Raw genomic sequence first — 13,988 nt, forward strand, 5'->3', positions numbered from 1 at the left:
ACTATCTCAGCACTTGAGATGTGCTTTGTCAATGTGTTTTTATTAGCCCTGGGAGTGAATGTAATTCTGCATCAATTTGACTGTGAGGGGGAATGTAGGGAGGAAGTAAAGGAACACAGGAAAACTTTCTAAGTCTAAAAACTGTAACCTCAATAGTGCATGCTTAAAAACTATCATGTTTTTGTCACTTACACTGTTTTGAATATTTTGGAGCATTTAACCATGTTCTGTTCCAATTCAGGCACACAGTCTGGACTCTGTGAACAGTGCTGTAGTATTCAATGGAAGGTAAATTTATTAATCTCTGAAAGCTACAATGAGACATGGTGAGAATGGCTGCCATATGAAATGCACAAAGGGCAAATGATGGGCTGTCAATATTCTGAGAGGGGTCTCCCTCAGAAATGTTCCCCCTTAGCTTGTGTTAACTCCAGGGTACTGGGGGATGGAAGGAAAAGTGTTGGGAGGGACTAGAGTATGTGTGTATCTGTATTCCCTTTTAAACACGAACACTTCCTCATCCCCATAATAACGATGAGGGAGGCCTTTAGGACATTTTATCCTTTGTTCTTGGGAATTTATGTTAATTGCCATTGTATAAAAAACCAGGAAGGAAGGATGGAGGCATACATATATGGATGGATGGAAAATTGTATGAAGTATAGTGATATTATAGTAAAATGTTCTTTGATTGTAAGCTGTTTGGGACAGGGAGCATGCTTTCCTATGTGCATGGACAGTCCCTAGCTCCTTATGGGTGCTTCCATTAGACAATCAATACAATTCTGAACATTAATAATGTTTAATGCCCTCAGTTTCAAATAGCGATGGTAGGTTGAAAAAGAGGCTGTACAGATTCTGAGGATATTCATCCCAAGACAATTTCTTTTAGAAATACCTGAACCTAAAGGCTAAAGAGTATCTTCTCAGAAGTGTTTTATGAGCACAGAGGGTCGGTAAGTCATCTCTGGCAGGGATAGGTTAGCAGAAGCATCCAGATGTGTGGAGCTGAACTTCAAATAACCCCAATCTTCCCTTCCATATCCTTGGTGAATTTTAATAAGAGGATACTAAGAGCCATCTCCAGCACATTGCAGAAATGGGCAGCAAGTATTTGTGGTAACTGGTTATATCGCTAAAGAATAGGTTAAATGGGTTGTGGGCAGGACACATCTGTATCTGTTACATTAAGTAGTGACTGCCTTTGGGAATGACAGATTTTTAATAAAGCTCTGACTTTCTTAGACTTTCAAACCAGCAAGGTTCTGGTTCAAGTTCTTTATGGTCAATAGCAGGAAGCAACAGAGAAAATTAGTGATAGCCTATCATAAAAGAAAATGATGTAAGCTGGGGCACTTAAATTAAGAGGAAAACAAGTACAGTGGCAGCAATATTTCAAAACTCCTTTATTCAGTAAGAACAATAATTAAATTTCAGTGACTCATATCTATTCTTGGTAGTTACTTTGCCCACAGCCTTTTAGTAATCCTCCTGTCAGTAAATACATAAATAACAACAAATGACAGTTGATTACAGGTAAAGTACAAATGCAGCTTACTTTTCATGGAGAACTAGTTGGAAAATGCTGTATATTTTCCATGAAAAAGTTCAAATGGAAACAGACACAAATTTGGTTCTTCATTTTTTCCTCATTTCTCTCCCATGAAAAGGGCCATTTTCCATTGGAAAAAAATAGCTTGATAAAAAATTGTGATCAGCTTTACTTCCATGCAATGCCACCTACTTAATACAGTAACAAAACAACTTTCTGTTAATGGTAGAGGAAAACAAGAGGGTGATTTAATGCTGACTTGTTTCCACTGTATTTTACTGGGAATAATAATAATACTGGGAAGGGATTTCCTTCCCTTCCCAGGGGGCGTTGCAGGGTGGGTGTGGTTTGACAGTGGCCGCAGTAATGGAAAGTGAAACTGAATGTTCTTAGATGGATATTGTCTTTTTGCCAGTTCTAGTGGAGGCAGGCTGTATTGTGTGATGGCCTTGGCTGCATTAAGCAATTGCTGGATTTTGAAGACAATGTTATGTTGCCTCCTTTATCTGAAGCAATATTTTGCTCTTCTATTGTGACTTCCAATGGGAGGATCTCAAGGCTCGTATTTTATAAAAAAATCCTTCCTCCACCAATGTTGGCGCACAAGGTGGAAAGTGGAAACCAGTCTCTTCCATGCCTTTCTGTCTTTTGCTGCTGCTTCCATTTGCTCTATGATGTTGAGATTGATTATTTTGTCCTCCCTGCAAAGGATTCTTCTTAAGGTTTCTCTTGGGTGTCCTTGTTTCTTCGCACGAGTTGGTTTCTACTTGACAACTTTATGTGGGAGACTTCATCCAGAGTACATGCCCAAATACGTCCAGCATTTTTTCTAATTCTGGTAGAAACTGTTGGTTGGTGATTTCTCGGATTTCTTCGTTGGTGATAAACATCTTTCCAACCAATGCCCAGAATCTTTTGTAGGCACCTATTTTCAAAGGTGTCTAGTTTTCTGTCTGATTTTTTAGTAGATCTCCAGCTCTCACAGACATATGGTAGCACCGAGATTACATTTGAAATGAAAATTCTCCATTTTGTTCTGGTGCTATATGTCTTTGACTTGCACATGTATTTTTTAGTTTATTAAATGCTGCAAATGCCTTTCCTATCCTTGATGTAATTTCCTTCATTAAGTTTCCATTGACTAATATAGTGTTGTCCAGATAGATTTACTGTTCTACTTTCTTAATATTGTTTCCTTCTAATGTGATGTTACTGCTTCATGTCAGGGTTTCAAGGATGATTGTATTATCATAACTAATTTTGAGCTGCTCTTGACCTGCTCTTTTAGTCAAGTTGTCTGCCTTTGTTTGCAACTTTTCAGGGATGTTGCTCTGTAGCACAATATCATCAACAAAGTTTAGATCTTCTAGGCATTTGCCATCTACCCTGCAATACTGGTCTTTGTGTTGCTAATATACTTCTTTATTATTCAGTATATGGCAATGCCAAACAACATAAAATGCAGCTCTGTTACACTCCAGCCTCCACATTGAACCAGTCTGTTGTCAAAGCACTTTACAAACATTAATAACATAGGCCTCAAAATAAGTAGACCTCTAGGCCAAACAGCTGTGGATCTTCACCACAGTCACATACCACTCACACTGTGCCTTAAAGGTTAGCACACACTCAGTGATAAACTAAAAAGGGAAGAGAATTTCAACAATGAGGGCCCTCTGTTGGAAATGTCCCATCTTCATACTCACCACCCCACTCCTCCTCCAGATGTTCAAATTTAGAGACTGTTAGCAAGAGCGCCCCAGCTGATATCCGCTATCACAGCAATACACGGGGAGATGAAACCCAGGCCTCAGAGGGCTTTTATATTTCAAACATAACAGCATGAGCAGTGGCATCCCAAATTGAAAAAAAGGGAAGTTCAGCCTTTGTGGCCTGATCCATTTTCAAATCCACTGACAGTGGTGCAAGATAATGGCTACGGAGTACTGATCTTATATATCCTATTTGGTTGACACTACTAAATGGGAGGACAGCATCATCAACATTAGCTGTAGCTTCTGATTCATCTTCAAATGGAAGGAATTCCAATAATCCAATCAATTTGGTTTTTCAACTCTTTGACTTTTGTGTGTACAAACAAAGCCTCTTTTGTCTGAACTTTGCCTGACAGCTTTGTGAAGCATTTTTGCAAGTGAATGAACTTCAAGGGAGACAGCTCTGCCATGCTTCCTTTATGAAGTGATTTTTGGTCCAGTAGGAAAAAAAAAGAGAGAAAACAAGAGATTATAATGAACAGATAAGATGTTCCCAGAAGGAGGAAAGCAATGTAGAATATGTCTGATTTCTCCTCGGGTGTGGCTTTTTTTTCTGCCTCTCCAGCTCAACAATCATGTCATACTTGGCAAGAAAAGAGCTTCCTGCTCCTGCATATGGAAATTAAAAATGTCTTGAGCTGTGATTGAAAAGCCTCTGTGTACATGCAGGCTACCAGCTGAGGCTCCTCTGGTTTTCAAAGCAGCAGGAAATGTGCTAAGGTCCCTCTCTATCTCTTTTGAAAAGAAATGAAAAGGGAGCTCTATTACTATGTACAGGCACACTCTGACGTATACCGCTTAAATCTCCTTCAGAGCAGCTTGAACACTGCTTAGTTGTTGACCTTGTACGCCAGACAGTGAGACAGGAGGGAAAGAGAGAAAGAGTGAGAGAGAGAGAGAGAGAGAGAGAGAGAAGCTTCTATATGAAAAGGCTAACTGATTTAGCTGAAGTAATTTGAAACCAAATTGACATGTCTTCACTGCCCTTCACACTTGCCACAGTCGTTCCTTTGTTTTGGGAGCAAAGATAATAAATAATTTGGTCAAAATAACAACTGAATAATTGAATGCCTCTTTCCAGAGAATCCCCCTGCGCTGCTCTAGTTGTGATAGTTTTATTCTGAGGTACACAAATCGTGATGATGTTCTTGAATAAAGTGTGTGATGGTTCTCCCCATAAGGATAAAACTACTCATAAGACTTGCACAGTAAGAAATTAAGAAGAACTTTTCACCTCTCTCACCCTTTTTATACTGGTGTAATGCCACATACTTCAGTGGGGTTACTCTAGATTTACACTGTTGTAGGTGAGAGAAGAATCTGGCCTACTAATTGAAGAATTATGATTAGAATTTGCTAAACCCTAGCTAGACTGCCTGGCTGAAGGGTGTGGGTGGTCTTGCATAATTTTGAATGAAGGAATCTGGATCCTGGAATCTTTGGCAAGACATCGAATAACTCTGCTCCTGCAGTCAGGGAAAAATTCACTTATTTTCCCTTTTCCTTTCTAGAGAAACCTGGGGTCTGTACTATGGAATGTAGCATGATTGCACCATACCAATATATCGGTAAATCAAACAAGTATGGTTAGGCATTTTAATAGTGCCCATTCCTCATAGTCTAAAGCTGCAATACAAATGCACTTAACCTTACTAGATGGCTTGAATTGATGAATGTGCCACAGAGCCACTTCCCCACACATTGCCACCCATACAAGAAACGGTATTTGTCTCTAGTCATATTTTCACCATACCTCAGAAATTGACCTGCAAAATGGACAGTGATCTAGATCTCTGCAATCCATCTCTCCTCATTCTTTATACTTTAAAGCAGCAAATCAAAGGTGAGTAGATTTGCTGGTAGATTTTAAAATGCTTTTGAAAAAATCACAATAGAACAGCAACCTGTCTCCATCAGAGGCAATTCCTCATTCTTTAGTCTTTAAAGCAGCAAGTCACTTTCCTCTCCTACAGCTAGGTCGCCATTTGATTGTTTGTTTGTTTTTGTTTTTAATTATTTTAAAATATACCAGCTTTGAAGATGATCAAACTATCATGATCATGTCCTCTTACTGGCTTGTGAAATGCACTACTTCCAATGGCATATATCAATGCACTGTTCAAGGCCAACTGTAGAAGCTCTGTTCCTCTGTGTTGTCTGGTGTATCTTTCCCTACCAGCCCCTGGTCATCTTCACAAAGAGTTCCTGAATGCACTGCCCCTAATACACATATTGTGTTACCGGAGGTGACTGTTTTGCAAACATGCTAGAACTAGCTCTGGGTCCTAATTCTCCAAAGCATTTGTGCAATCATTGATACCTTGAGCTGTCACTGATATCTGTACACAATGCTACCATTCTGATCTGGGAGTGTTTTACATCCATTTTATACTTATCTTGCATAGGTATAAGTGATTATACAATGTGCAAGGCAGTGGAGAATCAGTGCTCATTGAAGCATGATCATTTTTATATCTCCTTGGCAGACATTTCTGTTATTTATTCTTCACTCCAAGCACAGAAACTAATTTTCTTTCATGTAAATTATACATTTAAGCAGTGGCTCTTGGCAGACAGCTCCTTTTTTGCTCTATATTGATAGTGAACTTTTGTCCCAAATGACCATGTTAATGAGTTAACTTGTGATTTCCTGATTTTCATCTATTGTTTTGTTCGCTCTCTCTTTTTAATTAAAGAGTCACTTAAAACCTAACAAGAGATTTATAGACTGACTGGATGCATTTATCCTGTGACTTTCAATTCTTATAACTCTATTACTTTGCTATTAAAATTCAGCTTTTCTTTCAACAACAATCATGGAAAAGCATGATTGTATAGGCTTCTGCATAATGCCATGCTGTGGTTTGAATATTGTTAACTGCAGGGCTCTGTTAACCTTGTTATGAGAAAAGTCCTTTTCTAATGGTTTGGCTTCTTCTAACTAAGCCAGTAATGAAGTTCTTCATGCAATCTGCATCATGCATCACAGATCACCTAAATGCATGTGATATTGACAATGAGATGTTGACATGTCTTTGGCAAAAAAAAAAAAAAAACTATTAAAAAAACAAACCTATCCTGAATTTTATATTGAACTATTCCTTGTCTTGTGTTTGCAAAGAGACCCAAATTAAACTCAGCTCCAGATAAAAATCAATAATATAAATAGTATACTCTTCCAGGAATATTGCATACACTCTAAAGAAACAAACACAGAAACAAAAAAGTAATGTATTCATGTCCTGTGGTCATGTCATTCTATTGGAAAAATCTGGAAGAAGATCAAGAAAAGTTAAGATGATTGTTTTTCTCTTTGTCTGAAGCCTGTTGTCTTTCATCTGGGACTTTTCAAGTCAATCCCCCAACAAGTTACTAAAAGCATTGTTTAGTCACCTCATATCGAGTACTGCAAAGCATAAAGAAGAAAATGTATAAAAATACATGTTTTCTTTTAACCAAAATTTCTTTGTCAAACTGAAATTATTTGCAGGCTTGGAGAAATTTCACAGAAATGATTTTTGGGGCAACATTCCAGATTCCACTTATATTTTTGAAATGTTTGAAAAGCCTATAAGTGAAATTAGAGAAAGTGCTATATATCAATAATAAATTTTTCACCTGCTCAGAATTACCCCAAAAGCAAATGGAGACATTCTCCTTTGTGTTTTGTGTGCAAAAGGTATATGCTACTAAAATAGATACTTCAAGAAAAAAAAAAACTGGTCTCGTTGCACTCCCTAACCAGACAAGAGGTCACATCACAAAAACACATGAGACACTGCCTGGCACCTTTGTTGGTGTAGACCAAAGATTAAATGAAACTAAAAAGAGTGTTACAGGCTGTACCTTCATCCAGGGCCTAGTCAGACAATGTTGCCACAGCTGCAGTTACAATGGGGCTCTGACTCATATGGACCTATGACGCATGAGGGACAAGTTGAAATAGTCTTATGCTGCTGCCTGCCAAGTCTTCAGGGTCATGTGGAACTTAGGGTTGCCAATTGTGGTTGGACGTATTCCTGGAGGTTTCACCACATGACATATTTAATTAAAGATTAATCTTTAATTCCTGAGGGTTGGCAACCTCAGTGGGCCTGGCGTTAGATGGCCGTTGTTCCCTGGAGGAGCTGTTATTGATGGGACACCAGGGGAACAGGGAATGGGTGAAGTTATTCTGGAAACAACTCCCCTACATGGACAGAGCAATGCACAGGGTTTAATAAAGTTCCACTTGTTCTATTTAGCCTGTGTTCAACTTCACTCTTTGCTAATGAAAAATGGTGACAGCATCTGAAGCCAACCAGAGACCTTGACCAGCAATGGACCCGGTGAAGGAGAAGTTCAAGCTGTATGCAGACCTGGCTATCTGGGAGGACAATAGCAGGAAAGTAAAACTGTTATTTTACCTTACTGGTGAACAAAGAAGAGAGCCCTGTACCATTCTGAAGCTTGCCACTGCTTCAAGCCTCACAGCTGCTCTAGGAGCCCTGGAGAAAGAAACTGTGGAGCAATAAAGGTTTCTTACTATGTACACATCTGAAAGGAAAGAGAAAGACCCCTGTGTTACTGCCTTACACACACTGGCTGTTACACATGCAATTTTGGAAACTTGACAGACTCCCAGATTCGGGACAGGATAGTCTGTGCAACTTGGGATCACCACATGCAGGAGTGGCTGCTCTGGGAAGGGGATCTCACATTAGACAGATACGTAGAGTTGGGACATCCATCGGAAGCCTCAAAAGAAAGGATGAAACCCCTAGGAGGCAAAACTCCCCCTAAGTACATGCAGTAAGACAACAGCAAAGGAGTTCACGTAGTCAGGGTTCCAGGCCTGAAGCAAAATGCATTTATTGTGGGACAACAGATGAGTGGGTTAAGGAGATGGCCTTGTGTTTGGACAGCATTGCAAGGAATGTGACAAGTTAAGCCATTTTTGCAGTGTGTGCAAGAGCAGAGGAAGGTCCCAGAAAGATTCAGTCAGACTTGCTCAAGAGGGGAATGGCACATCAGTCAGTGGTGATGATATCATCACTCTCTATTTGACTCCAAGACCATCTCAGCTTCAGTCTGTCAGGACAGGAAAGTAACCGGGATCCATAGATTCATAGATTTTAGGACTGGAAGGGACCTCGAGAGGTCATCGAGTCCAGTTCCCTGCCAGCATGGCAGGACCAAATACTGTCTAGACCATCCCTGATAGACATTTATCTAGCCTACTCTTAAATATCTCCAGAGATGGAGATTCCACAACCTCCTTAGGCAATTTATTCCAGTGTTTAACCACCCTGACAGTTAGGAACTTTTTCCTAATGTCCAACCTAAAGCGCCCTTGCTGCAGTTTAAGCCCATTGCTTCTTGTTCTATCCTTAGAGACTAAGGTGAACAAATTTTCTCCCTCCTCCTTATGACACTCTTTTAGATACCTGAAAACTGCTATCATGTCCCCTCTCAGTCTTCTCTTTTCCAAACTAAACAAACCCAATTCTTTCAGCCTTCCTTCATAGGTCATGTTCTCAAGACCTTTAATCATTCTTGTTGCTCTTCTCTGGACCCTCTCCAATTTCTCCACATCTTTCTTGAAATGCAGTGCCCAGAACTGGACACAATACTCCAGTTGAGGCCTAACCAGCGCAGAGTAGAGCGGAAGAATGACTTTTCGTGTCTTGTTCACAACACACCTGTTAATACATCCCAGAATCACATTTGCTTTTTTTGCAACAGCATCACACTGTTGACTCATATTTAGCTTGTGGTCCACTATAACCCCTAGATCCCTTTCTGCCATACTCTTTCCTAGTCAGTCTCTTCCCATTCTGTATGTGTGAAACTGATTGTTCCTTCCTAAGTGGAGCACTTTGCATTTGTCTTTGTTAAACTTCATCCTGTTTACCTCAGACCATTTCTCCAATTTGTCCAGATCATTTTAAATTATGACCCTGTCCTCCAAAGCAGTTGCAATCCCTCCCAGTTTGGTATCATCTGCAAACTTAATAAGTGTACTTTCTATGCCAATATCTAAGTCGTTAATGAAGATATTGAACAGAGACGGTCCCAAAACAGACCCCTGCAGAACCCCACTTGTTATGCCTTTTCAGCAGGATTGGGAACCATTAATAACTACTCTCTGAGTACGGTTATCCAGCCAGTTATGCACCCACCTTATAATAGCCCCATCTAACTTGTATTTGCCTAGTTTATTGGTAAGAATATCATGCGAGACCATATCAAATGCCTTACTAAAGTCTAGGTATACCACATCCACAGCTTCTCCCTTATCCACAAGACTCGTTATCCTATCAAAGAAAGCTATCAGATTGGTTTGACACGATTTGTTCTTTACAAATCCATGCTGGCTATTCCCTATCACCTTACCACCTTCCAAGTGTTTGCAGATGATTTCCTTAATTACTTGCTCCATTATCTTCCCTGGCACAGAAGTTAAACTAACTGGTCTGTAGTTTCCTGATTGTTTTTATTTCCCTTTTTATAGATTTGCCCTTTTCCAGTCTTCTGGAATCTCTCCCGTCTCCCATGATTTTCCAAAGATAATAGCTAGAGGCTCAGATACCTCCTCTATTAGCTCCTTGAGTATTCTAGGATGCATTTCATCAGGCCCTGGTGACTTGCAGGCATCTAACTTTTCTAAGTGATTTTTAACTTGTTCTTTTTTTATTTTATCTGCTAAACCTACCCCCTTCCCATTAGCATTCACTATGTTAGGCATTCCTTCAGACTTCTTGGTGAAGACCGAAATAAAGAAGTCATTAAGCATCTCTGCCATTTCCATGTTTCCTGTTACTGTTTCTCCCTCTTCACTGAACAGTGGGCCTACCCTGTCCTTGGTCTTCCTCTTGCTTCTAATGTATTGATAAAAAGTCGTCTTGTTTCCCTTTATTCCTGTAGCTAGTTTGAGCTCATTTTGTGCCTTTGCCTTTCTAATCTTGCCCCTGCATTCTGGTGTTGTTTGCCTATGTTCATCCTTTGTAATCTGTCCTAGTTTCCATTTTTTATATGACTCCTTTTTATTTTTTAGACCATGCAAGATCTCGTGGTTAAGCCAAGGTGGTCTTTTGCCACATTTTCTATCTTTCCTAACCAGCGGAATAGCTTGCTTTTGGGCCCTTAATAGTGTCCCTTTGAAAAACTGCCAACTCTCCTCAGTTGTTTTTCCCCTCAGTTTTGATTCCCATGGGACCTTACCTATCAGCTCTCTGAGCTTACCAAAATCCGCCTTCTTGAAATTCATTGTCTCTATTTTGCTGTACTCCCTTCTACCCTTCCTTAGAATTGTTAACTCTATGATACTAACTTCTGTGCATGCAACAATGTTAATGGGGAAACACCCTGTGCAATTTCAGCTGGATAGTGGGAGCTCCTGCAATGTAATTCCTCAGAGTGAATTGGACTCAAGCACACCCATTACAAAGAGTAGGTGCACTCTAATAATGTACAATGAGAGCATAATGCAGCCCATTGGAAAAATGTGAATTCATAATAACTAACCTGAAAAATAACAGATGGTACCAACTGACGTGTGTGGTGGATGGATGTACCACAGACCCCTCATGGAGAACACAGCCATAACAATCATGTATCTGATCATGGTGTAACGTCAGAATTTTAAGCTGCAGTGCAAGAAGCAAAACAGGGGGTCCCATGGGCAATGGAGATTATTTTAGAATATATGGAGATATTTTCAAAGATGACTAGTGCCTCAAAGCAGTGACTGGAAGTAGACCCATAGTGGACCCTGTGTGCTTAGCATGAGAGAAAATTCCAGAGGCAGTATGTAATCCGGTACACAAGGAGTTTGAAAGTCTGCAGAGCATTGGTATCAGAACACCTGTAAAGGCCTCTGTAGCCTGGGTAAGCAGCATAGTGGTGGTCAAGAAGCCATCAGGCAAATTACACATCTGTATAGACCCAAAACCGCTGAACCAGGCATTGAAAAGATTCCACTACCCACTTCCCATATGTTATTACATCTTGACAAACTTTCCAAAGCCAGAATCTTTACAGTGTGTGATGTGAGGAATTGATTTTGGCACATGATAAAGAGTCCAGCATCCTCACCCAAGAGCCAGAAGGACTGCCTGGAGCGAAAATAACTGTGATTATATCCTCTGTTTGTGAAGGGAATAATAATACAGAAGCTGAACGAGACCATGACAGAAAACTACATGTTTTTCTACAGCGAGGCAGGAACAAGAACATAAAACTGAACCCAGAAAAAATGCAATTCAGCAGGAGGTGACTTACATTGGACATCTACTCACAGCAGAGAAAGACTGAAATCAGATCCCAATATGATCAAGGCAGTCAAAGACATGCCCGCTCCAGTGGATATGAAAGAGGTACAGTGCTTCATAGAAATGATCAGTTATCCCATGTGTCAGCTCACAAGGTGGGTTGCTGAATGAAGCTGAGCAGGCCCCCAAAGGCAGGCATTTCACATGCTGAGACAAATGATAACAGATACCCCTATCCTGAAGTATTGCGAGCCAGGACTGCCACTGCCATCCCAGTGTGCTTCAAAAGAGAAAGGATTGGGTGTGGTTCTTTTACAGGAGCAGTTGGTTGCTTATCACAGATGAGCCCTGTCAGAGACTGACAGAGATATGCCCAAATAGAAAATAAAAAGAGCTTCTGGTTCTGGTATTTGGAGTGGAGTGATTCCATCAAAATACCTATGGCCACTGAGTAATAGTGCAATCAGACCACAAATCAAAGAGACAATCATGGCAAAGACCCTTCTTAGTGCTTCAAAGAAATTGCACCTCATGTTGACACATCTCCAGTGGTACCAGCTAGAGAGCAGATATTTTCCAGGATGCTTACTGGTGTTAGCTGACACCCTGAGCAAGGGCAAATATACCCAGAATCAGCCATCTGGGAGAAAGGGATCGGGACATTGATTCTATTAACATGCAGCACTATCTCCCAGTTTCAGTAACAAAACTAATGGAAATCAGAGGCTTCAGAGAGAGATACTCAACTACAGGCAATCAAAAGAGCTATCCTAACATGGTGTCCAGAAGACAAAGGTCAACTGCTGGTAGGAGCAGAACCATATTTTCAAATTAAAGATGAGCAGAGTGTACAAGATGGAAACATATTTTGAGGAAAGAAAGCTGTTGTCCCTACCTCATTATGTAACAACATAAGGCAAAAAATACACACCTCACATCTGGGCACAGACTGCTTTCTTAGATGGGCTTGAGAGTAGGTTTACTCACTGGGAATGAATATATAACTCCACTCCTCCACAGTACACCTACTGGTTTTGTGATAACCATCAGCAGAAAGAGACTCTGTTGCCACACGAGGTAATGAGTGGATCACAAGCTAAATATGAGTCAACAATGTAACACCGATGCAAAAAATTGCAAACATCATTCTGGGATGTATTAGCAGGTGTGTTGTAAGCAAGACACATGAAGTAATTCTTCCCCTCTACTTAACGCTGATTTGGCCTCAACTGGAGGATTGTGTCCAGTTCTGGGTGCCACATTTCAGGAACGATGTGGACACATTGGAGAAAGTCCAAAGAAGAGCAACAAAAATTACAAAAGGTCTAGAAAACATCACCTGTGAGGGAAGATTGAAAAAACTGAGTTTTTTTTAGTCTGGAGAAAAGAAGACTCCAGGGGGCAGGGAGGAACACAATAACAGTTTTCAAGTACATAAAAAGTTGTTACAAGGAGGAGAGAGAAAAATATTCTCTTTATCCTCTGAGGATAGGACAAGAAGCAATGGGCTTAAATTGCAGCAAGGGCAGTTTAGGTTAGATATTAGGAAAAACTTCCTAACTGTCAGGGTAGTTAAGCACTGGAATAAATTGCCTAGGGAAGTTGTGGAATCTCTAGCACTGGAGATTTTTAAGAGCAGGTTGGACAAACACCTGTCAGGGATGGTCTAGATAATACTTAGTCCCTCCTTGAGTGCAGAGGACTGGACCAGAAGATCTCTTTAGGTCCCTTCCAGCCTACAATTCTATGAGCTGTCCACCTATCCATGGCAAAAGGAGGGAGTGGATTTATTTACCTTCAAGTACTTGATTACAGTGTGCTATTATTCAAACTTTTGTGAGGTCAATTCCCTGCCTAATACAAGAAGCAAGTCAGTGATTGGTAAACCAAAGGTCCACTTCAACAGATATGGTATTCTGGACATGGTCTTCAGCAACAACAGACCCCAATTTGCCTCCGAAGAATTCAAGGAATTTGCATGCAAATGGGAGTTTGACCACCACACCTTCTCTTCAGCACATTCGCAGATTAATGAGAAAGTGGACTCAGCTGTGAAAACAACTAACAGACTGTCACACAAGATTTTTTCCTCTGGTTCATAACCCTGGTTACCATTTTTGTCACATGAAATATTCCACAATAGCGGTGCCAAAACAGTCAAGCACAGGCACTAAGGGGACAAAGGACCAAAACCTTGCTACAAATGAGGGGAGACTTGTTGCAGCCAGAAGGATGGGGATGCCAAAAGGAGATGGCCAACAATCAGAGAAAGCAGGCACTAGCATATGATAGGTCAGACAAGGACCTACCATCCCAGAAGCAGGCACTCCTGTGAGGATCCAGTCATTAGAGAGACACCACAAGGAGTGGACTAAAGGGGTCATGAGGGGTACAGTGGCACGCAGAGCA

At 40.6% G+C, this 13,988-nt stretch overlaps 1 protein-coding gene across 5 annotated transcripts in view; it reads left to right on the forward strand.

Moving 5' to 3' along the window:
- SEMA3C (semaphorin 3C) overlaps positions 1–13,988 on the forward strand; it is a 161,154-nt gene that overhangs the window by 73,067 nt on the left and 74,099 nt on the right. Inside the window, exon 3 of one of the 5 annotated variants that reach the window (XM_065554556.1) lies at positions 242–288. The exons of the other annotated variants lie outside the window; for them this stretch is intronic. Coding sequence (XP_065410628.1) covers positions 282–288 — 7 coding nt within the window. The 5' untranslated portion in view covers positions 242–281. The remainder of the gene's footprint in view (positions 1–241; positions 289–13,988) is intronic. 5 annotated transcript variants of the gene reach the window in all.

The sequence above is a fragment of the Chrysemys picta genome, chromosome 1, assembly GCF_011386835.1.
Source record: "Chrysemys picta bellii isolate R12L10 chromosome 1, ASM1138683v2, whole genome shotgun sequence".
Taxonomy (NCBI): domain Eukaryota; kingdom Metazoa; phylum Chordata; order Testudines; family Emydidae; genus Chrysemys; species Chrysemys picta.